Source organism: Sus scrofa, chromosome 17, assembly GCF_054392235.1.
Source record: "Sus scrofa isolate SSC_HxYL_T2T_F1_AM1 chromosome 17, Sscrofa_HxYL_maternal_Yorkshire_Landrace_v2.0, whole genome shotgun sequence".
Classification (NCBI taxonomy): domain Eukaryota; kingdom Metazoa; phylum Chordata; class Mammalia; order Artiodactyla; family Suidae; genus Sus; species Sus scrofa.
This window is the reverse complement of record NC_139399.1, coordinates 44,659,451-44,685,153: the sequence shown is the minus strand read 5'-3', so window position 1 is coordinate 44,685,153 and position 25,703 is coordinate 44,659,451. Positions and strand designations below refer to the sequence as shown.

Here is a 25,703-nt window from a genome sequence, read left to right as displayed (position 1 = left end):
GGTAGAAACTGACAGAACACTGTAAATCAACTATAAAGGAAAAAATTAAAACCATATAAAAATAAATAATAAAAATAAATTTAAAAAATAAAAAAGAATTTGTTCAAAACTTTTTTTTTTTTTTTTTTTGGCTTTTAAGGGCCGTACTCATAGCATATGGAGATTCCCAGGCTAGGGGTTGAATGGGAGCTACAGCTGCCAGCCTATGCCACAACCACAGCAATGCAGGATCTGAGCCACTTCTGCGACCTACACGGCAGCTCACGGCAACACCAGATCCTTAACCCACTGAGGGAGGCCAGGGATCAAACCCACAACCTCATGGTTCCTCGTCGGATTCCTTTCTGCTGCGCCACGACAGGAATTCCATACAGTACAAATTGACAACACTGTAAATCAACTATAACGGAAAAAATAGAAATCATATAAAAATAAATTATAAAAAATAAATTTAAAAATAAAACAATTTGTTCAAAATTGTTCAAAATTTTGGTTAATAAATTTCTTGAATTAAAAATAAAATAAAATAAAAACTATGGTTTTAATGGTGGGGTCCTGGTGGCTCAGCAGGTTAAGGATCTGGCACTGTCACTGCTATGGCAAAGGTTCAATCCCTGGAATTTCCACATGCCACAGCAAAAAAAAAAAAAAAAAAAACCAAGCAAACTATGGTTTTAACAGAAACTGTCCTTACTTACCCAAAACAGCCACAAAATTAGCATGGACTACTTAGAGACCTTTAGAAAGCTCATAGCAAGGCAAATGTTTATGTCCACAGCTGCAGCTAGGTGCCCAGCAGCTCTAAGGCATGTCTGGCATCGCATCTCTTTCCCAAGTAATTCACTGCCTCCATTGACTGAACCAGAATCTTTGCTTCACTATTTCCCAATATAACTCTTCTCAACAGCATCAATAGAAAAGAAAAAGATGGGAGTTCCCGTCATGGCTCAGTGATTAACGAATCCAACTAGGAACCAAGAGGTTGCAGGTTCGATCCCTGGCCTTGCTCAGTGGGTTGAAGATCCGGCGTTGCCATAAGCTATGGTGTAGGTCACAGACACGGCTCAGATCTGGTGTTGCTGTGTCTCTGGCTCAGGCCGGTGGCTACAGCTCCGATTAGGCCCCTAGCCTGGGAACCTCCACATGCCGCAGGAGCGGCCCTAGAAAAGGCAAAAAGACAAAAAAAAAGAAAAAAGAAAAAGAAAGAAAAGGAAAAGATGGACAGTCACTGTTCAAACAATTAAAATCCAATTGCCAAGGCTTTCATTACAAGAGCAAACAACAAAGTGTTAGTACACAGAAGGAAAGAAGCTGGAAGATCTTTGAAGACAGGGACTGAATCTTAACCACCTTGGCAGCCCCACAGTACTTAACACAGTCCTTGCATCTAATAGCACATAACAGCTGTTAAAGGAAAGTCTTCACCTAAGAATGGGAAAGGGATTTTTACTTTATCTGTGTTGTTTAAACTTCTTATTCACATATTACAAAATCACTAATGTAGTAAGCGTCCAGAACATGCTTTTACATCCCCTCAATTGATTATCATCTTGTCAGGTGGTTACTTGTCAGGTAGACAGAAAATATGGCTGTCCCCGTTTCACATATAAAACACACTCAAAATCCGAATATGGACTTTCCAAGGCTGCACTGCTTGTGAGCTGGAGATAAAAGGAAGCAATGGAATGGTTCACTTCCTACATTCTAACTAAAGAGAAACAAAATGTCCCCTCACAGCTCCAACTCCCCAAAACCTACATCCTTGCATTCTAGCTATGCAAATCACCTGACTTCTAAATCTTTTATGAAATAGAAGGATGAGAATACTACCTCCTACCTCACCTGAATGCTGTAAAAATTAGATATGTGAAAGTTATTCTGATATATAAGTGATGGCTGCTATTATCTCTGTTAATGATATATAAATAAGAAATGACTGTGCTAACTCCAATACAAAAAAAAAATATAGTGTGAGGCTCTAAATTATACAACAGAGAATATGCCTTTCATAAGTAGAAACTAGACAAACAAAACTGGTTTAACCCAGATATACTGTTATCTTAACAACTAATTCTGAACTAAAACAAAATGAAACACCCAAAAAGCAAATGGAACTCACACATTACCGGTAGAAATGCAAAACAGGAGTTCCCATTGTGACTCAGCAGGTTAAGAACTTGACATAGTGTCTGTGAGGTTTCGGGTTTGATCCTTGGCCTTGCTCAAGGATCCTCACTTAAGGATCCAGTGTAAATCGTAAGTGGAATATGCGGCTTGTTGCCATGGCTGTGGTGGAGGCCAGCAACTGCAGCTCCAATTCATCCCCCTAGCCTGGGGAACTTCCATATGCCACAGGTTCGGCCTTAAGAAAATAAAAAATGCAAAATACCAAATGGTATGGTGCAGCCACTTTGGAAAATACTTTGGGGGTTTCTTAAAAAGTTAAATATGAAATTACCATAGATCCCAGCAATACCACTCCTAGGTATTTATCCAAGAGAAATAAAAGACATATATCTGTAATAGACTTGGGCATAGATGTTTAGAGCTCCATTCATAATCATCAAAACGGGAAAAAAAGGACTTCCCTGGAGGCCTAGTGGGTTAAGGATCCAGTGTTATCACTGTAGCAACTCGGGTCACTGCTGTGGTGTGGGCTTGAATCCTGGCCCAGGAATTTCTGCATGCTGCAGGCACAGACAGAAATAAAATTTTTTAAAAATTTTAAAAATTTTGGGAATTCCTGCTGTGGCTCAGCGGGTTAAGAATCCAACTAGTACCCCATGAGGATGTAGGTCTGATCCCTGGCCTCGCTCAGTGGGTTAAGGAACTGGCATTGGCATGAGCTATAGTGCAGGTCTCAGATACAACTTGGGCCTGGTGTTGCTGTGGCTATGGTGTAGGCTGATAGCTGCAGCTCTGATGCAAACCCTAGCCTGGGAACTTCCATATGCCACGGGTTCAGCCCTAAAAAGACAAAAAGTCAAAACAAAAAAATTTTTTTTAATTTAAAAAAAGACAGGAAACAACCCAAATGTCCATTAACTGGTACACAGATTTTTTGCTTTTTTTGTCTTTATAGGGCCACACCCATGGCATATGGAGGTTCCCAGGCCAGGGGTCTAATTGGAGCTGTTGCCGCCGACCTATGCCAGAGCCACAGCCATGCCAGATCTGAGCCGTGTCTGTGACCTACACTACAGCTCAGGGCAACGCCGGATCCTTAACCCACAGAGCAAGGCCAGGCATGGAACCTGCAACCTCATGGTTCCTAGTCAGATTTGTTTCCACTGCGCCACGACAGGAACTCCTAGACAGATTTTTTTAAATTTTTTTTTTTTTGTCTTTTTGCTATTTCTTGGGCCACTCCCATGGCACATGGAGGTTCCCAGGCTAGGGGTCGAACTGGAGCTGCAGCCACGGCCTACGCCAGAGCCACAGCAACGCAGGATCCGAGCCGCATCCACAACCTACACTACAGCTCTCGGCAATGCCGGATCATTAACCCACTGAGCAAGGGCAGGGACCGAACCCCCAACCTCATGGTTCCCAGTCGGACCCGTCAACCACTGCGCCACGACGGGAACTCCAGATTTTTTTTTTTTAAATCATGGTATATCCATACACTGGGATTCGATTCAGCAATAAAAGGGAACTACAGATACATATAACATGGATGACTCTCAAAAGATTTATAGTAAGTAAAAGAAATCAGATCTAAAGGCTACATATTGTATGGTTCCATTTATATGACATGGAAAAGACAAAAACTAGAAAAAGGGGGAAAAAAAACCCACTAGAGGGACAAAAATCAGTATGGTAGTTACAGGGGGCTCCTAAATGAGGGGAAAGGCGCATGAGAGAACTTTCAGGGACGATGGAAATAATCTATATCTTGATTGGTATGATGATTACTATTGTATACATTTGTCAAAACTCATAGAACTGTACCCTTAAAAAGAGTAAATTTTACTGAATGTAGATTATAGCCCAAAAAACCTGACTGAAAAAAAGAAACTACTCCATCTGCACATCTGGGGTTGGGGGGGGGGGGAATCCTAAATTATCACAATATCTACACTCAACTTGGTTAAGTATTTGCTTAAGAAATTTCAGCTAAAACACCTAACAACTGTTACCAGAGATGCCATGTTTTCAGAGAAACCACTCTCTCTCTTCATCCAGTACTAAAGAAGGTTGTTGCTAACATCAAAAGACAGGGTGGGAAGTTCCCATCATGGCACAGTGGAAACGAATCTGACTAGGAACCATGAGGTTGCGGGTTTGATCTCTGGCCTTGCTCAGTTGGGTTCAGGATCTGGCATTGCCGTGAGCTGGGTGTAGGTCGCAGACGCAGCTCAGATCTGGCGTGGCTGTGGCTGTGGTGTAGGCTGGCAGCAACAGCTCCAATTCGACCACTAGCCTGGGAATCTCCATATGCCGCAGGTGTGGCCCTAAATAGACCACCCCCCCCTCAAAAAAAGACAGGGTGCTTCTCTTTTCTAAGGAATCAGTATTATTGACAGTGCTCATTCCAGTAGTCACCATTACCTGACTTTTATTTGTCATCACCAAATTTCTTCCTTCTGTTCTCTCCATTCTAAAGCCCCAGAAAGGGCAACCTATAGTTCTCACCTGCAAATATATCTGAAAAATTAGTACACTAAAATTCCTCCTTTGGAGTTTCCAAGGTAAGCCACTCAGTAGCAAATCAATGCTTTTTATAAGAAAAAAAAATTGGCACTATGTGACAAAACCAACAAGTCAGCAGCTACAAATTATCAGAACCATAAAAAATTTAAAAACTATTTACCTAGGGTATGGAAGACACTCCACCACTGAGAGTCAATCAAATGCACTTCCAAAAGATGAATGGAAATACTGAGATTTATTTGAAATTAAGAATTTCAAGTTATTCTGAAATTCTACCGAAACAGAAGCACCAAGAAAAATCAAAAAACCAGGAATTCCTGTTATGGCACAGCAGAAACAAATTTGACTAGTAACCATGAGGATGTGGGTTCCATCCCTGGCCTCACTCAGTGGGTCAGGGATCTGGAGTTGCTGTGAGCTGTCGTGTAGGTCACAGATGAGGCTCAGATCCCATGCTGCTGTGGCTGTAGTGTAGGCTGGCAGCTGCAGCTCTGATTCAACCCCTAGCCTGAGAACTTCCATATGCCACCGGTGCTGCCCTAAAAGGCCAAAGAAAAAAAAAAACTAATAATAATAAAGAAAAGAAAAGAAAGAAAAATAAATCATATAGTGTATTTTAGAATACTTTTTTCACACATTTCTCACTTTATGTGATAAATTTCTTTTTTTTTTTCCTTTTTTTGGTCTTTTTTTTAAGGCCATTGGCCTACACCACAGCAATGCCAGATTCGAGTCACCTCGGTGACCTACACCACAGATCATGGCAATGCTGGATCCTTAACCCACTGATCAAGGCCAGGATTGAATCTGCATCTTCATGGATACTAGTTACACTCATTTCCACTGAGCCATGATGGAAATTCTAATAAACTTGTTCTTAAAAGTACACATCAAATTTCTGTAAATTGAACTGCATCTTAAATCACTGAGGAGCTACCGCAGAATAACTTCTGAATACAATATATTGACCATATACCCTCAGACTAATGGCAAACAAAACAAAACCTGTAAACAAAGGGGTTTACTAACTGAACTCTATATGGTAGGTATTTCACAGTAATATGGGTTAGCAATCCTGGAGCTATTTTCTATATATTCTAAGATTGAGCACTTACATTTATGTGGATTATGTGAGTTAGGCTTACAAGCCCCAGGTAAGAGAAGGGGTTTACAAATATGGAAAAGGTTGTGTGTGGTATTGGAGATATTAGTCTGAACACACAAATGTGAAACTGACTTCCCTTATCAAGTTTATCATTAATCTTTCTATCCAAAACTTTTTTCCCTTTCTTGTCCTCTTTGACCTCAATCCTGCGCTAACTGAACACTAATCAACCAGAGTCAGATGACTAAAACTGCCACTGTCAATAACACTGTTAAGGTAGTAAAATTGCTATTAGAGACATCATAATTAACATACCAACTCAGGTTACTTCTCCAGAGCAAAATAAGCTAACAGACCCGGAGCCAGGGATCACTCTGGCTAGAGAACCGTAAACCAGAACATCCTGACTCCCAAAATTACAATTAGGAAATGTCAACGGGGAGTTTCCGCTATGGCACTGTAGGTTAAGAATCCAACTACAGTGTACAGTGGCATGCGTCGCTGCAGAGTTTGATTCCTGGCCCAGCACAGTGGGTTGAAGGACCAACACTGCCACAGCTGTGGTATGGGTTGCAGCTGTGGCTCGGATTCAATCCCTGGCCCAGGAACTTCCATATACTCTATTTTTTCTCTCTTCGGCTACCCTATGGTCCGGGGTCAGGGATCAGATCCAAGCCCACAGTTTCAGCAACACCAGATCTTTAACTCATCGTGTTAGGCTAGGGTAGAACCTGCACCCCAACACTCCAGATTTGTTGCTGATCCCGTTGCACCACAGCGGGAACTCCCAGCCACAAAATTTAAAAATTAAAGAAGAAATGTCAAAGAAATGTCACAAGAGGATAATTATTCCCAGTCTTTTTGTTCTTCCCCTGAAAAACAAACAAACAAACAAACAAACAAACAAACCTAATTCGAAGACCAGGTTGGAATGGATCCCACTTCCTTGCTTGGCACCCTGCAATAAATCTTTACTTTGCTGCAAACTCCCACTGTCAGAGCTTGGCTTTCTGCACCAAGCAGAAAAGAAGCCTTTGTTCAGTTTCAGCTTTTATTACTTGTAGATATGAATATAGAAATAAATTTAGGAGTTCCCGTCATGGCGCAGTGGTTAACGAATCCGACTAGAAACCATGAGGTTGCAGGTTCGATCCCTGGCCTTGCTCAGTGGGTCGAGGATCCGGCATTGCTGTGAGCTGTGGTGTGGGTTGCAGACGTGGCTCAGATCCCGAGTTGCTGTGGCTGTGCTGTAGGCCGGTGGCTACGGCTCTGATTAGACCCCTAGCCTGGGAACCTCCATATACCGCAGGAGCAGCCCTAGAAAAGGCAAAAAGACCAAAAAAAAAAAAAAAAAAGAAAGAAAGAAAGAAAGAAAGAAATTTAGATGTGTGTGTATATGTACATATATATATACACACACTACATATAAACACACACACACATAAACAGATTTCTTAGCTCTGCCCATTAAGAGGATCTAAAGGAGTTTCCACTGTGGTGCAGTAGGTTAATGATCAGGCATTGCTGCAGCTGCAGTGTAGGTCACAGCTGTGGCTCAGATTCGATCCTCTGGCCTGGGAACTTTCATATGCCACAGGTACAGCCAAAAAATAAAAAAATAAAAAGAGAATCTAGCAGCAATGACATCTCACAGCAATAAGCACACATAGCAACCAGATCTTGATTTTTACTTATTTACTTATTTTTTGTCTTTTTAGGGCCACACCCGCAGCATATGGAGGTTCTCAGGCTAAGGGTCGAATTGGAGCTGTAGCTGCTGGCCTACACCACAGCCGCAGCAACTCAGGATCCAAGCCGCATCTGCAACCTACGCCACAACTCATAGCAACGCTGGATCCTTAACCCACTGAGCAAGGCCAGGGATTAAACTCATGTCCTCATGGATACTAGTCAGATTCGTTAACCACTGGGCCACAATGGGAACTCCAGATCTTGATTTCTAAATAATTTTCTCCACTAACAGTAATTAGAAGAGAAATATCTTGGAGAAATGGCTGATTCTAAAGCTCAGGAAGGAGGATAACATAATCCTGGGATATCTTTTTTGTGCCAAAAAGTAAGGAAATGGCTCAAGAATGTTGGGAACTTGTCAAAAGCTAGCTTAAAGGGAGTTCACACTGGCCAAATCTGAGACAATGTGAACACCACAATGAATAATGATGCTAACAGGTTATAACCTGCTGAATAAAATAAGAATCCATATTAATATATACAAATAAAACTAAGAAAATGCTCTACAATAGAAATATCAACTAATAAACAAAGAAGAACTGATTGAAGATCACAGCACAACTATCACAGTAATAACTGACTAGAGTAAACATCATCAATAGATGCTAAAACCAGTGGGTAAAAATTTGATGAAAACTAGATATTTACATGGACTCAGTATCTCCTGTAACATTACTAATTAAAAAGGAAAATATTAAAACTCTACAGTGGAAGAACCTGACAGACATCACTTAAGTTATTAAAGTTAACATCATCAGTACTGAACAAATGGACATCATGTGCCTTCTGATACGGTGCAATGAGAAGGACACAACATCACTTTGTGATATTCCTGCCAAAATGCATAATCTGAATCAATTTTATTTTTTAGGGCCAAATCTTCAGCATATGGAAGTTCCCAGCTAGGTGTCGAATCTGAGCTACAGCTGCTGGCCTACACTAGAGCCATAGCAACGTGGGATCTGAGCCGCATCTTTGACCTACACCACAGCTCACGGCAACACTGGATCCTTAACCCACTGAGCAAGGCCTGGGATCGAACCCTCGACCTCAAGGATACTAGTTGGGTTCGTTTACCACTGAGCCATGATGGGAACTCCTGAATCTATTCATAAGGAAGACAAATTCAAATTGAGGGACACTTTACAAAATAAATGGCTTACACTATTCAAAAAAGACAAGGTCATGAAAAATAAGACTGAAGGATTCTTCCAAATGGGAGGAGACCAGAGACCAGACAATTAAATATAACATGTGATCCTGGATTGGATCTTAGACCAGAAAAAAAAAATTTTTTTTCCTCTAAGGAACATTATTGTAACAAATGGCAAAATTTTAATAAGTCATATATTAGATAGTAATATTGTATCAACTTTTTCCTCATTTTGGTAAGTATAGTTTTGTGATTTACCTAAGAGAATGTCCTAGTTTATTGGAAATTATGTTATTTCGGGTAAAGAGATATCACATCTGAAACTTACTCTAAATAGTTCAAAAAATAATGTGCATATAAAAAAAGAATATAGAAAATACAGTCAAATTCTGACATTTAGGGCATCAATTAAATGGCATACAGGTATTTTAATAATACTCTTGCACTGATTTGACCCCTAGCCTGGGAACTTCCATATACCACAGGTGCAGCCCTAAAAAGCAAAAAAAAAAGAAAGAAAAATAAAAAATAAAAGATTGCATTGAATATGTAGATTAATTTGGGCAGTACTGCCATCTTAACAATATTATGTCTTTCAACTTATAATCATGGAATTTCTTTCAATTTATTTAGGTCTTCTTTAATTTTTCAATGGTGTTTTATAGTTTTTAATATTCAAGTCTTGCACTTCTTTTATTAAATGCATCCCTAAGTCTATTACTCTTTTTTATGCAATTGTAAGTGGGAATTGTTTTATTTTTGGACTGTTTATTGCTAATATATTGTATATTGACCTTGTATACTACAACCTTGCTTAACTTGTATTAAAATTCTAATAATTCCTTGTTTTTTGCATTTGTGGATTCCTTAGGATTTTCTATATTAAAAAAAGATCATGCCATATGCAAATAAAGACAGTTTTACATCTTCCTTTCTAAAAATAAATAAATAATACTCTTGAAACTTTTTCCTAAGTTTGAAATTATGTCAAAGTAAAAAGTTTGAGGAATTCCCTGAAGGCACACTGGATTAAGAATCTGGCTTTGTTAAATCAACTATAACAAAAAAATAGGAAGGCAGGAAGGAAGGAAGGGAGAATCTGGCTTGTCATAGCTGTGGCTCAGGTCGAACCTGTGTCTCAGATTCTATCCCTAACCTGGGAACTTTTGTATACAGCGGGTGCATCCAGAAGATAAATTATTACATATATATACGTACATATACATACGTACATACACACACATATATATAACATATATATGGAGAGATTATAGTTCAAACCACTTAGCCAGACCAAACTATCAAGGGAAAATTATAGAGGAGCTAATGGGAGTTCCTGCTGTGGCACAGTGGGTTAAGGAGCAAGCACTGCCGTAGCTGTGGCTCAGATTCAAGTCCTGGCCCAGGAACTTCTATATGCCATGTATGTGGTCCAATAAATAAACAAAAATTTCAAAAAAGGGGAGTTCTTACTGTGATGCAGTGGAATTGGCAGTGTCTTGGGAGCTCTGGCACACAGGTTCAATCCCCAGCCTGGCATAGCGGTTAGGGATCCAGTGTTGCCACAGCTGTGGCTTAGGTTGCAAATGCAGCTTAGATTTGATCGCTGGCCCAGGAACTCCATGTGCCTCAGGGTGGCCAAAAACAAAGAAAATAAAAATTTCAAAAAAGAGGGAGCTTATGAAAACTAGAGATCCTGAGTTCTAAGGAGCTCCAGGCGGCTAGTGAAAGAATGACAGAGGACCTAAGACTTCACTTTTCCCCCTCCCTCACCACTCTGAACTTCCCTCTCCTAGAGTTCTCTGTGGCTCAGTAGGTTAAGGATCAGTGTTGTCACTATTGCAGTTTGGGTCACTGCTGTGGCGTGGGTTCAATCCCTGGCCTGGGAACTTCCCCATAAATGCAGTCAAAAATAAAAAAGAGATCAAAATCCAACTTTTCATGGAACTGCTGAACGTGCAGTGTTGTATTACCTAGTGATTTTAACAGCTTCACGGAAAAAAAAAACTTCCCACCCTCAAGCCACCTTTTCTTTTAATCTCAGCCATAAAGAGGACTTGCTTTTCTGCCTGCCTCCTCCCTGCAAGGCTAACTACACTTCTCAAGATGAAAACAAAATGAATGACATAATTACTTTCTCAATAAGAGGAAAAAAATAAGCCTGCCACTTTTTTTTTTTTTTTTTTTTGGTCTTTTTAGGGCTGCACCCACAGCAATATGGAAGTTTCCAGGCTAGCGGTTGAACCTACGCCACAGCAATGCCAGATCCAACACATCTGCGACCTATACCACAGTTCACAGCAATGCTGGATCCTTAACCCACTGAGTGAGGCCAGGAATTGAACCCACATCCTCATGGATCCTAGCGGGGTTCGTTAACCGCTGAGCCACAAAGGGAACTCCCTGCCACATTTTTGGTGGAGAAAATGTCACTAGTATTTTAGCATTTATTGAGGGGAGGGGAGAGAGAGGATGGGTAGTGGTAAGGGGACAGTAAACTAGCTAAAAATGATATGTGAATTAGCGGAAATGGTGATTTTGATTAGTGTAGGTCTAGGAATAAAAATTAATAAATCTGTGCTGTTTGAACATCTGTTCTCATATGGCTTCAAAAAATTAAAAGCAGGCAGAACCTCTGCATGGAGATGGCTAAGTTAACAAAGAAATAAGGGAAACATTTGTTAAGAGAGGAAAAGGTCAAAGAAGTGTGTCAGGGGAGCAGTGCTATGCCTGGTATTAACATTTCACTTGCATTGCTGGAGAGGTCAGATTACATATTTGTCGCCATCAGCTAATTTAATTGAAAGGTCTAGCCAACTCCAAAGCTATCAATTCAGACAGAAGGATATCCAGCTCTGAGTTATTCTGAATTTTACTTTGATTTCTGCATTTAATTACAGCAATATAAAATAAAAGGATAGAACTATATTTTTAAGAGCCACATTCCAAAGCAAAGGTTCACTGCATAGTTCATATACCATATTTGATGATCCATATTTGACAGTCCTCACAGGGCCATGTAAAATTAGCATGGACATTTCTTGGGCTTTTGATGTTCATTGCCATCATCTGCTTCACTGCTAAAATCAGGAAACATATGGGATGAATTGGTAAAGGCTGCTGAGAGTTTCTGCTGCCTTTTTGTTTTTTTGTTTTTAATTCATCACTGAGGCCAATTCAGGATACTTCTAAACAAGACCAAGATCTAATATAGCAGTCTTTAAATCATATCCATCCCCAGGACCTTTTTAAATAAGATGTTAGAGAAAGAAAGTTGTTGAAGAAAAATGATGGGAAATCAAGTATCTTCAGGGAGCTCTGGTACACTCGTCTAAAGACCACAAGTCTAGCTAGTAAAAAGAAGGAGCCATGTGATAGAGAGTAACAAATAGTGGGTTTTGGACTCATCTTGATGAATTCGATATCAAGACTGAACTAAGTGTGAATAGTGCATCTGCTACTGATTAACTGTGTGACCTAGGGAAATTTATTTAACTTCTCTGAGTCTTATTTCCTCACCTGTAAAGCAGATATACTAACTCCTCCCTCCCAAGGATGTTCTAAGAATTACATGAGATGACATACGTGAAAAGCACCCAACAGAAAAATCTAGCAAAGACTTTTTTTTTAAAAAGAATTCAAGTGAACTTAAAATCAGATTCAGTTAACATACCTGCTATAGACTCACTTCACAAGTTTAATTTATGATACCCCAGCCCCTATAATTTCAGATAGCCTCAAGGACTTCAAGGAGCCAGAGACAGAAACCAGAGACAGAGGCAAAAGCTACTTAACCAGCCATAATAAAACCCAGAGACAGGCTCTGTCACATGTACATATACTAGCTCATATTGCACATGAGGCCAGTCAATACGGCCTTAGCAAGCTGCATCCCCCCTTCTTTGTAATCTTACTAAAGCAGAAACAATAACTAGGGGAGATTCTCTCTCATTAGCCTTCGAACTTTCAGGGATTTTAAGTAAATCTTTTTTTTTTTTTTTTTGTCTTTTTTCTTTTTCTAGGGCCGCTTCCCGAGGCATATGGCGGTTCCCAAGCTAGGGGTCTGATCGGAGCTGTAGCTGCTGGCATATGCTACAGCCACAGCAACTCAGAATCCAAGGCGTATCCTCGACCTACACCACAGCTCATGGCAACGCTGGACCCTTAACCCACTGAGCAAGGCCAGGGATTGAACCCACTAGGAATCCCAGTCAGATTCCTTAACCACTGCGCCACGACGGGAACTCCCAAAGTAAATCTTTACAACTGAGTGATCACTTTCTATAATACAAGGTTCAAAACAATGCTCTAAACTAAGGATTGAAGATAAATCCAGCAGGTAAGAAATCTTACTTTCCCCCCTCTTTCCTCCTGCTTTCCTTATCCTGTAGGAGAAATGAACTTAATAAATTAACTTATCTGTAACCTAGTGCTACATTCATCCATTGTATGCCATGATTTAAACCATTCTTTCTGTTTAAAAGCTTTCATTAAATTCAAATAACTGATGATAGTTTGGATTTGCATACCCTACACAACAGGCTTAATACCCAAATTCTCTGCTTTTTTTTTTTTTTTTTTTACTTTTTAGGGCCACACCTGCAGCATACAGATGTTCCCAGGTTAGGGATCTGATCGGAGCTACAGCTGCCGGCCTACGCCACAGCAACGGCAGATCGGAGCCGAGTCTGTGACCTACATAGCAGCCTGTGGCAATGCCGGATCCTTAACCCACTGAGCGAGGCCAGGGATTAAACCTGCATCTCACAGACACTATGCGGGTTCTTAACCCACTGAGCCAGAATGGGAACTCCAGATCTAGATTTTAATCTTGACTTGGTCATTTACTAGCTCTATGACATCTGAGTCAATTTCCTAATTTGCAAAATAGGATATATATCTAAATAAGAGTGGAAGATTAAAAGGCGCAAGGTATATATAATGCTTGGCATGGTATCTGGCCCAAAATAAACATTCAGTATTAGTTATTATTATTACTAGGTAGGAGTTACCATCATTTATAGATAAAACAAACAACTAAGTCTCAGAGGTCTCAGAAGTTGATTAACTTCCCAGTTTGAACACGGCCTTAAACCCAAAGTCTGTCTCCAAATTCTGCTTTTACCATTAGGCCAAACAACCTGCCTCAGTTATATCCCTGCATTTTTTTTTTTTTTTTTTTTTTGCTTTTGCTTTTTAGGGCTGCACCTGAGGCATAGGGAAGTCCCCAGGCTAGGGGTCGAATCAGAACTGTAGCCGCCAGCCTACACCACAGCCACAGCAACACCAGATCCAAGCCAATCTTCGACCTACACCACAGCTCACGGCAACACCAGACCCTTAACCCACTAAGCAAGGCCAGGGATTGAACCTGTGTCCTCATGGATACTAGTCAGATTTGTTTCCGCTGAGCCACAATGGGAACTCCCATCCTTGCCTTTTAAAACAGGCTACTACTATTTAACTAATCTTAATTATGTGGTCACAGATTATGGGTGTTTTTAATTTTACTCCTAATTTTTTTCATACCCAACAGTTCGGGGGGAAAATGACTGAAGACATCAATGTGGCACAGTAGCTAATTCCACAGGAAAGGATGAGACCCTGTCTCTCACTGTCGGTATGCTTAACCTGGGGTAGCCTCTCTCCTCTCCATCTACATTAGTTGGTTTTCTTTTCCTTCTCATTTTTAAAAAAGTTTTATTGAAGTATAGTTGATTTATAAAATTATGATAATTTCTGCTGTACAACAAAGTGACCCAGCCTGCCCCCCCATATCCACTCTTTTTTTTTTTTTTTTTTTTTTGGTCTTTTTTGTTGTTGTTATTATTGTTGTTGTTGTTGTTGCTATTTCTTGGGCCGCTCCCGCGGAATATGGAGGTTCCCAGGCTAGGGGTCGAATCGGAGCTGTAGCCACTGGCCTACGCCAGAGCCACAGCAACGCGGGATCTGAGCTGCGTCTGCAACCTACACCACAGCTCATGGCAACGCCGGATCGTTAACCCACTGAGCAAGGGCAGGGACCGAACCCGCAACCTCATGGTTCCTAATCGGATTCGTTAACCACTGCGCCACGATGGGAACTCCCATATCCACTCTTTATCAGATTCTTTTCCCATACAGATTATCACAGAATACTGGGTAGAGTTCCTGTCGCTACATAGCAGGTCCCCACTGGCCAGTCATTCCATATACCACCATGTGCATAAGCATTAGTTGCTTTTAAAACTGCTATGAGCTAGGCTCAGATTAAGTATCCTGGGTCTAGTGAGAGTACCTCTAAGCCCAAGCAACAAAGGAATCATAAACTTTCCAAACATAGGAGTGTGAGTCATGGCATGTAGGAAGAACCACCTTTAGAGGAACAAGCAATCTTTTTTTTTTCCCCTTTTTTGCCTTTTTAGGGCCATACCCTCCACGTATGGAAGTTCCCAGGCTAGGGGTCAAATCAGAGCTACAACTGCCCAGCTTACACCACAGCTCATGGCAATGCCAGATCCTTAACACACTGAGTGAGGCGAATGATCGAACCCACATCCTCATGGATCCTAGTCGGGTTCGTTAACTGCTGAGCCACAAAGGGAACTCCCAAGTAATCTGCAGTCAAGCCAAACAGCCAGCCAGAGACAACATCCATAGGAAAGGAGCAGAGTAAATTCATAACCTCAGATGGGATGGAAGCCAGTTGATGTATTCTAAGTAAGTCTGCTTCCCAGACCAGAGAACAGGATGGGAAAGGATGGAGAACGGACCTTGAGGAGCAAATGGAAGGCTGCTAATTCAGCTTCAGAGAAGCCTTTTTGGCACTTTTACATCTCTACTTTCATCCTGATGGGTTAAGTGCCAGATAAAGAAAGAGAGACTGAATATAACAGTTCCCACACCTTTTTTTTTTTTTTTTTTTTTTTTTTTGTCTTTTGTCTTTTTGTCTTTTGTTGTTGTTGTTGTTGTTGCTGCTATTTCTTGGGCCACTCCCGCGGCATATGGAGGTTCCCAGGCTAGGGGTTGAATCGGAGCTGTAGCCACCAGCCTACGCCAGAGGCACAGCAACGCGGGATCCAAGCCGCGTCTGCAACCTACACCACAGCTCACGGCAACGCCGGATCGTTAACCCACTGAGCAAGGGCAGGAACCGAACCCGCGACCTCATGGTTCCTAGTCGGATTCGTTAACCACTGCGCCACGGCGGGAACTCCCCCCACACCTTTTGAATAATAATGCACAGGGTCTATCATAAAATATTTGTGAGTTTTTCACTAATAACAATGATCATTTATCACTCCACTTCTTCTTTTTTTTTTTTTTTTTTTTAAGTGCCACACTTGCAGCATATGGAAGTTCCCAGGCTAGGGGGCAAATCAGAGCTATAGCTCCCGGCCTACGCCACAGCCACAGGAACCCTGGATCTGAGCCCCGTCTGTGACCTACACCACAGCTCACAGCAACGCTGGATCCTTAACCCACTGAGCGAGACCAGGGATCAAACCCGAGTCCTCATGGATATTAGTCTGGTTCATTACCACTGAGCCATGACGGGAACTCCATGCAATGCTGGATCCTTAATCCGATGAGCAAGGCCAGGGAATAGAACCTGGATCCTCATGGATACTAGTCAGATTCTTAACCCAACCCACTGAGCCATAACAGGAACTCCCATTCCACTTGAAAATTGTTCAGAATTCTTGGTAGCTCCAAGGATTAATATTCCTTTCTCCATGCTTATGGACCTTCCACTTACCTTGCTACACAAAATAAAATCATAATAATGCAGATACTATCATAACCCCAAAGAAGCTGATATTTAGGAGTTTACATTCTTAGATAACTTAAAAAGGCAGAATGAGTGCCACCAGAGATAAAAGAGCTGTTGTACTATGAAAAGTTCTAGAACAGGCTTCCTTGCCATCTGGCCCCTGCCAGACACAACTCCAGCCAGAACTCAGTTATCCCTATTAACAAGCTATACAAGCTTCAGTCAGGTTCCCTGAATAGTTCTGGAGAACTACTCACCAACCCCTCAACAGCCTCCCGGTTTCTACTCCATACCTTTAGCCAATCCTCCTGGAAAAAGCCCCTCTCCTTACACCTGCTTCAAATGTCACCTCCTTACCTGAACCTTAGTTGGAGCCTTAAAGAACAATTAGTTATGCCTACTCTGCATTCACAAAAGCTTTTACTTGAGCACTTGAAGCACTTTATCATTATCCATGTACTTGTGCAGGATCCCTACTAGATTGTGGGATTCCAAGTCATCTTTCTATCTTCAGCCACTAATAGCCCCCCAAATAGTGTTAACCAGTGTAAGTACTTTACATACATTAACATATATGTTATACTAATATATACATATTATCAATCATCACAAGAGACCACAAATGAGGAATCCTCATCATCTCAATTCAACCGATGAGGAAAATAAAGTGCACAAAAAGGTTAAGTAATGTACTGAGAGTCTCAAAGCTAGTAAGGATTGGACCCCAAGATTTCAACCTAGGCACAAGTCCAGAATTGAATTTCAATAGACATCATGGGTTGAGGGAAAGGTCCTACTGCAAGATCAATGGTCTCCACCATAGGGGGCATAGTTACTATTCACACACTAGGGTGTGGAAAGACAATATTGGAACTTCTACTTGTATTTGTTTTAGTCCATCCTTTTATAAGATGTCTATTTTTGCACGTTATAAAATGTACATATTGGGAAGTACAGACAACACTGCAATTGTAATTTAAAACAAACATGACATAATGTGTGTGCATATTCAACAGTATTTACTGATACAAAAAACACTAAAAACATCTAAGGCCACTGCTCTAGACTAATTCCTCCAGGGACTCGGAGCTCCAGCATTCTCTTTGCCTAGAACTTCAGTTAAAATCATTAGCCAATCAAGACTATAAGTAAGCTTCTAGAGACAAGAATCGGCTCTTATTCATCTTTGGAAGCCCTACATCAGCACACAGCCTGGTGCTTAGCAGATGGTCAATGCTGAATCTAACTGTAACATGAAAACCTCACTGAAAAAAAATCCTCTCAACATTTTAATGTAACTTACTATATGCTTCCAGATTAAGAGACAAAGTATACTAAGCACATTGCCTGGGAATGTAATATAGAATTCTCTTAGGAACACTATAAATAAATAAACAAAACAAACTTCAGTTACATAACAGAACCAAGAATTGTATGTTAGGGCCTATTTTAAACTGAACACTGCATAAAAGAGATGTGGGTATAAAAAATTTAAGTTCTGATAAAAGGTCCTTTCACTATACAAAGATAGTGTACCTTTGTCAGACCTAAGCTCCAAGAGGAATGGATCAAACTATCAAAAGCAGCAACTTTGCATTTCCTCAATCCAACCTTTAATGGGTATCAAACAAAGAGAGGCTATGGAAAGTGTCCCTTTTATGTGTGGAAGAACATGGGCTCTGAGGCTGGATCCACAGGGTTCCTTCTGTTCCTCAGTGTCATCCTCTACAAAATGGGCTTACACAAATACTTAACTCTTATTTATACCATAATCAGGATTAAAGAAAAAAAACATGCAAAATGGATTTGTTTCCCCATTTAACATGTCTCTTCCCCCTCCTCCCAAATAAACTCGAAGCTTGAGTTTGGTCTATCTAGTTGTTCCTATATTCCCAGAGCCAAAATGGTACTTTTTACTTAATAGATGATTTAATAAATATTAAATGAATAGAATGCAAAAAGCCTACTGCTCAAAAAAAAATGTTGGCTATTATTGCTACTGTAACAAGAAACAATTAAAATTTTATCGTTGTTATTAAGAGACCCACCCCGCCCCCAAAGATCTTATGATTCTAGGAGGAACAGTAGATAAATGCTAAAAAGGAAAAATGGAGGTAAGAAAAGCAATTGGATCATAAAGCAGGACTAACCAAAGACAAAATTAAAATCTCACACAAACAAAAAACCAGAGACCAATCTAAAGCTTTTCCAAGTGAGGTTCACCCTGGACGAGGTTTATTAGCGATTATAGTAATGACAATTTCCACACTTGTGTATGTGCTAAAGTCCATGCCAAGCCTCCCACTTGGACACACAAAACCCACAACTGGGGTAGGGAGGGGCTGAAGATGCTCTTTACATCTTCATTTTGCAGAAGGGGAAATCGAGGCTCGAAGAGACCCAAGGTCACAGCCTGTGAGTGGGGGAACCGGGATGGAAACCCAGGCAGACCAACCCCTGAGTCGGCACTCAACAGGCCCCTCGGAGGCAACATCCTCGCTTCCTATACCATCCGCCACACACCCCTCGAAATTGGGCGTGTGTACTACTTCTCCAGGGTCGGACTTTGTGGCCCCGGAGCCGGGAGAACAAAACAATCCTTGTCCGCGGGCAAGTTCGATGGACGCCAGCCCGGCCGCGGCTGCGAGGCCGCGGTCCCCACAGATTCGCTCAGTCCATGAGCTCCGAGCCCTCGAGCAGTGCAGGAGACGCTCGGGCGGCCACGGGAGCCCAGGAAGGCCCGGCCTGCCTCATGACCTTGGATCTGCCGCCCTTCTTGGGGCCTCAGTTTACCACCCCGGCCTCGCGCTGGGGGCCTCCCGGGAGCTCGCGCTTGTGGAGCCGCAGGCCCCTCACACGCCCCCCTCAGCCGCCCGCCTTCCCGCCCCGCTTACGCTGGAAGGCGGCCGCTCCGGGGACGCCCACCATCGCCGAGCGCCAACGCCAAGCGCCTCCGCCTCCACCGGCGGCCCGGGTCCCTCGCAGGAGCCTCCGCGGGACCTGAAGCCGCCAAGCTCTCCAACCCCAGAGCCGCCGCTGCTGCCGCCGCCAACGCCACCGTTAGGCCGCGCGCCGCCCCGCCCCCCAGATGGCCCCGCCCCGTTCGCCTGGCACGCCCCGCCGCGCGCTCTCGCCTGCCAGGCCAACGCACGCGGAAGCCCGGCCCCAAGACGAGTTCCCACTAAACTCCAACCCCCTGACCTGCCCCGCCCCTTCCGCGCGAACCTACCACCCTATCCCGGAGCATCCTGCTTCTCAGTCCCGCCCCGCCTGCGTCACGCGCGCCCATCACGTGCACGGCCCAATCTTCAGACACTGGGATTCCTGCTGTGGTGAGGAAAGTGACTGGAGCCCAGAGGCGGAGCCCTAGGGGGAGGAGCTTAGGGGGGAGGGACACCGCCTCACCTGAGTTGTAGAGATTAAGGTCTAGTCGTTTTTTATGCCTGTCGTTTGGCGAGTCACTTCCCCTTTTTGGCCTGCAGTGTTTCAAATGTCTGAAATGCCATTTCCAGGAGTTCCCATTATGGCTCAGTGGTAACAAACTCTGATTAGTATTCATGAAGATGCCGGTTGGATCCCCGGCCTCCCTCAATGGGTTAAGTATCGGGCAAGTGTTGTCGTGAGCTGTGGTGTAAATTGCAGACGCAGCTCAGAGGATCATGCATTGCTATGATTGTGCTGTAGGCCCCCAGCTGAAGCTCCTATTCAACCCCTAGCCGGAACTTCCATATGCCACAGGCGAAGCCCCAAGAAGCAAAAAATAAAAATAAAAATATAAAAATAAAATGTCATTTCCATAAAATTAATAATTGTTGGCTATCATTATGTAGAGCTATTTTTATACACGCCATACAGTTAATCCTCACAATGAGAGAGAAAAATATCATCATTCTCACTTTTCTACAAATGCAAAAAGGGATTTTTCCACCAAATACCTTATCCACTGGTTATTGTTAGCAAAAAGCAGAGGTGGGATTGGAAGCGAGGAACTCTGACTTAAGACCCAGTTCTTTGAGCTACTCTGAACTATTCTGCCTCCCAAAGTCTCAAAAACAGGGATTAAAATTAAAGCAAGAGATTAATAATTCCAAACTCCTCTATGTACAAAGATACTGTAAACAAAGTTCTCTTGATTTGCTTGTCTTTTATAAGCAAAGGACTGAGATAAAATATTGGCAACATATTCAACAAAGAATATTCAAAATAAAGAACTCCTTAAAACTAATAAGAAAAATAATTTGATAGAAAAATGGACAAAGAGGAGTTCCTTGGTGGCTAAGTGTCTTAAAGATCTGGTATTGTCACTGCTGTGGGTCAGGTCACTGCTATAGCATGATATTCCTGGCCACAGAACTTCTGCATGCCTCGGATATGGCAAAAAACAAAACAAAAAAACAAAGAATGAATAAACATGGTGTTCCCTTCGTGGCTCAGTGGTTAACAAATCCGACTAGGAACCATGAGGTTGCAGGTTCGATTCTTGGCATTGCTCAGTGTGTTAAGGATCTGGCATTGCCATGAGCTGTGGTGTAGGTTGCAGACGTGGCTTGGATCTGGCATTGCTGTGGCTCTGGCAGAGGCCGGCAGCAACAGCTCCAATTAGACCCCTAGCTTGGGAACCTCCATATGCTATGTGTGAGGCCCTGGAAAAGACAAAAAAGACAAGGGAGTTCCCGTCGAGGCACAGTGGTTAATGAACCTGACTAGGAACCATGAGGTTGCAGGTTCGATCCCTGGCCTTGCTCAGTGGGTTAAGGATCCGGCGTCGCTGTGAGCTGTGGTGTAGGCTGGCGGCTACAGCTCCAATTCGACCCCTAGCCTGGGAACCTCCATATGTCACAGGAGCGGCCATAGAAAAAGCAAAAAGACAAAAAAAAAAAAGAAAAGACAAAAAAAAAAAAAAATGAATGAATGAATAAACAATATGCAGAAAAGAAAATCTGATGGCGAATAAACATTCTTAAAACATACTCAGTCTCTCCAATAACAAGGAAAATACCGATCAGTGAGCTGCCATATTTCATGCATTAGATTGGAAACTTCACTTGTGTGTCTTCATCCCAAAGAAACACTCAATCATGTGCACAAAAAATGCATAGGAGGAGTTCCAGTTGTGGCTCAGTGGGTTAAGAATCAGACGAGTATGCATGAGGATATGGGTTCAATCCCTGGCCTCACTCTGTGGGTTAAAGAATCCGGCATTGCCCTGAGCTGCGGTGTAGGCCCACAGCTGGGATCTGACATTGCTATGGCTGTGGTGTAGGCCCACAGCTGCAGCTCCAATTCGATCCCTAGCCTAGGAACTTCCATATGCTATGGGTGCTGCCCTAAAAAGACCAAAAAAAAAAAAAAAAGGTACATAGGAAAAAAGTTTGTCAGAATTATTTATTTAAAAAAACAACACTTGGAGTTCCCGTCTTGGCACAGTGGTTAACGAATCCAACTAGAAACCATGAGGTTGCGGGTTCGGTCCCTGCCCTTGCTCATTCGGTCCCTGTCCCTCCCATTGTGGCTCAGCAGTAATGATCCGGACTAGTATCCATGAAGACACGAGTTCGATCCCTGTCCTTGCTCAGTGGGTTAACGATCCGGCGTTGCCGTGAGTTGTGGTGTAGGTTGCAGACGCGGCTCGGATCCTGCGTTGCTGTGGCTCTGGTGTAGGCCGGGGGCTACAGCTCCAATTCGACCCCTAGACTGGGAACCTCCATATGCCGCGGGAGCAGCCCAAGAAATTGCAAAAAGGCAAAAACAACAACAACAACAACAACAACAACACTGGAATTTGCTGCCCTTTGTAGAGAACTAGTGAAATACACTATAGAGAATAGTATGCAACATTTAAAAAGTAGATAGATCTATTTGTGATGATAAAAGTTTGCCAAGACATAATTTATTAACTGAAAAAGCAAATTCAAATTTCATGCAGTTATTCTTTTGCTTTACTTCCAAGTTTTTGATAATTGTATTTTTCTTGGATAATAATTTTTCTTAATACCTACATACTATGTACACTCTAAAATTGTGCTACATCTAAGTCCACAAGCCAAGGCCAGACAAACTGGATAAAAATTATGGCTTGACACTTATCAACTATATAGATTTGGACAAGTCATCTTACCTTTCTAAGCCTCAGCAAATGACTCACGATAGTACCTAGCTGACAAGATTGCTGAACAGTGCTTGGTACATTTTTAAAGTGTTACAGGAGTTCCCATTGTGCTGCAACATGATCAGCAACATCTCTTCAGTTCCAACACACAGGCTTAATCTTCAGCCCCCCACAGTGGGTTAAGGATCTGATGTTGCCACAGTTGTGGCAATAGGTCAATGGCTCGGATCTGCTCCCTGGCCCAGGAATTTCATATGCTGCAAAGCAGCAAAAAAAAAAAAAAAAAAAAAAAAAAAAAAAAGTTACAATTATTATCATTATTACAGGATTTTTTTTTTTTTTTTTTTGTCTTTTTAGGGCCACGCCTGCGCCATATGGAAATTCTCAGCCTAGAGGTCTAATCTGAGCTATAGCTGCTAGCCTATGCCACAGCCACAGCAATGCCATATCCAAGCCATGTCTGGGACCTACACCACAGCTCACGGCAACGCTGGATTTTTAACTCATTGAATGAGGCCAGGGAGTGAATCCTCATAGATGCTAAGTTGGTTTTATTACTGTGGAGCCACAGTGGGAACTCCCAGCTGGCATTTTATTCTTTTTCTCATCTCTTTTCTCACCCAGCACTCCCCTAGCCTCTACCCTTCATGCCTGGAACAGTAGGTGCTCAAAGAAATTATCGTCAATGAATTATCTTACCATTTGAATCTTACTGTATATTGCTGTGCCTTCTCTCAGCACTTAGCTATCTGATATATAATGACTGAACATCACTTTGAATATTTTATGATGCATTCATTAAATAAATACTTATAAAGAATTTAAGAAATGGGAGTTCCCGTTGTGGCTCAGGGGGTTGAGAATTTGACTTATATCTATGAGGACCTGGGTTCGATCCCTGGCCTTGATCAGCAAATAAAGTAACCAGCGTTGCCACAAGCTGTGGTGTAGGTCACAAATGCAGCTCAGATCCCACATTGCTGTCGCTGTGGCTGTGGTGTGGGCTGGCAGCTGCAGCTCCAATTCGACCCCTTGCCTGGGAACTTCCATATGCTGCAGGTACAGACTTGAAATTTAAAAAAAAAAAAAAAGGGGAGTTCCCGTCATGGCGCAGTGGTTAACGAATCCGACTAGGAACCATGAGGTTGCGGGTTCGGTCCCTGCCCTTGCTCAGTGGGTTAACGATCCGGCGTTGCCATGAGCTGTGGTGTAGGTTGCAGACACGGCTCGGATCCCGCGTTGCTGTGGCTCTGGCGTAGGCTGGTGGCTACAGCTCCGATTGGACCCCTAGCCTGGGAACCTCCATATGCCGCGGGAGCGACCCAAGAAATAGCAAAAATAAATAAATAAATAAACAAATTAAAAAAAAAAAAAGGGAGTTCCCGTCATGGCGCAGTGGTTAAGGAATCCGACTGGGGACCATGAGGTTGTGGGTTCGATCCCTGCCCTTGCTCAGTGGGTTAAGGATCCGGCGTTGCCGTGAGCTATGGTGTAGATTGCAGACTTGGCTCGGATCCCGAGTTGCCGTGGCTCTGGTGTAGGACGGTGGCTACAGCTCCGATTGGACCCCTAGCCTGGGAACCTCCATATGCCGTGAGAGCGGCCCAAGAAATAGTTAAAAAGACAAAAAAAAAGAATTTAAGAACTTGCTGAATTAAGTCCAGAATGAAGAAGTGATGATCTTTTTTTTTTTTTTTTTTGGCCATGTCTGCAGCATGTGAAAGTCCCCAGGCCAGGGATCCAACCTGTGCCATGGCCGAGCAGTTGCAGTGATAACACTGGATCTTTTAACCCACTGCACCAGGAGGGAACTCCCAAGAAGGGACAGTAATTAGCCTCCCCAAGACCACATACTATGAAGTGGTTGCCTGGTCAAAGATGCTGAACTTAGAGTTTTCTGTCACCATACCACATTCAGGCGTATAAACACCAATTTATTCATTAAACATGTAGTGAGAAACTAGCCCATAACTTGAGTGGTTCTCAAAGCAGGCTACTGTCAAAATAATATGAAGTGAGAAACTGATCTGGAAACACATTCTCACAGACTCTGCTGATCAGAAAGGCCCCAGGCCTGGAACCACAAAGGCAGCCCTCCATAGGCAGAGGAAAGGAAAAGGTCTTCTTCCTAAAAACTCGTCCAGCCTTGCCAAGTCAGACATGGCTGACCTCCATGCAGCATTTCTGTCACTCTCACGCTAGCCAGACAGGATTCGAGTCCCAGTGTATATCAGGGCTCTCTAGCCTCACCTCAGCCATCTCCGGGCACCATCTTTCTCCTTCCACACAACCACCCGCCACTTTACTCCTATATACCCTTCAGGTGTCAGTTCATCTGGTACTTCCTCAGGGAAGCCCTCCCTAGCCCTCTAGACCTCTCAGACCTCCAAATATCCACTCCTATAATACCACAAACCTCTTATTCACAGCACAGAACTCATTTGTCATTTGGCATTTACTTTTCCCATTCTTGGATTACTATACTTCTTTCTCAGGCTCCACTAAAAACTTTCTCTCTCTTTCTTTTTTTTTTCCTCTTAGGGCCACACCCTTGGCATATAAAGTTCGCAGGCTGGGAGTCGAATCAGAGCTACAGCTGCTGGCCTACACCACAGCCACAGCAACACCAGATCCAAGCCACATCTGTGACCTACATTGCAGCTCACAGCAATGCCAGATCCTTAACCCACTGAGCAGAGCCAGGGATTGAACCTGAATCCTCATGGATACCAGTTGGGGTCATTGCCACTGAGCCATGATAGGAATGCCTCTTTTAAAACAAGCGTTTCTTTTTTTATTATTATTATAGTTTATTTATAAGTGTTCTGTCAATTTCTGCTATGCAGCAAAGTGACCCAGTCATACATATATATTCTTTCTCTCACGTTATCTTCTGTCATATTCTATCACAGTGATTGGATATCGTTCCCCATTCTACACAGCAGGATCTTTTTGTTGTTCACCACTGTATCTCCAGTTCCTGGGACAGAGATGGCACTCCATAAATATCTGTTAAATAAATAAGAGAAGTGTGTTGGGAGCCGAGTTTCAAGAATGGAATCCACCTGATGACAAAGTCCAGGGGACTCTGAAGAAAGGAATCTGCCTGATGACACAGTCCAGGAGATTCTGAAGAAGGCTCTGCAAAACAGCACATCCACTAGGCCTCGAAACCTGC

The 25,703-nt window shown here is 42.6% G+C and overlaps 1 protein-coding gene and 1 long non-coding RNA gene across 38 annotated transcripts in view; one reads left to right on the top strand and one right to left on the bottom strand.

Moving 5' to 3' along the window:
- The window catches only part of CBFA2T2 (CBFA2/RUNX1 partner transcriptional co-repressor 2), a 168,022-nt gene extending 148,516 nt beyond the window's left edge, over nt 1-19,506 (bottom strand). For all 37 annotated transcript variants that reach the window (XR_014832200.1, XR_014832197.1, XR_014832198.1 and 34 more), the window contains exon 1: nt 19,311-19,506. Coding sequence is in view for 6 of the 37 variants with exons in the window: in XM_085003615.1 (XP_084859741.1) it covers nt 19,311-19,344 (34 nt within the window). In the remaining 31 variants the exon portion in view is untranslated. The remainder of the gene's footprint in view (nt 1-19,310) is intronic.
- The window catches only part of LOC146395264 (uncharacterized), a 624,884-nt gene that overhangs the window by 470,606 nt on the left and 128,575 nt on the right, over nt 1-25,703 (top strand). The gene's annotated exons all lie outside the window — the stretch shown is intronic.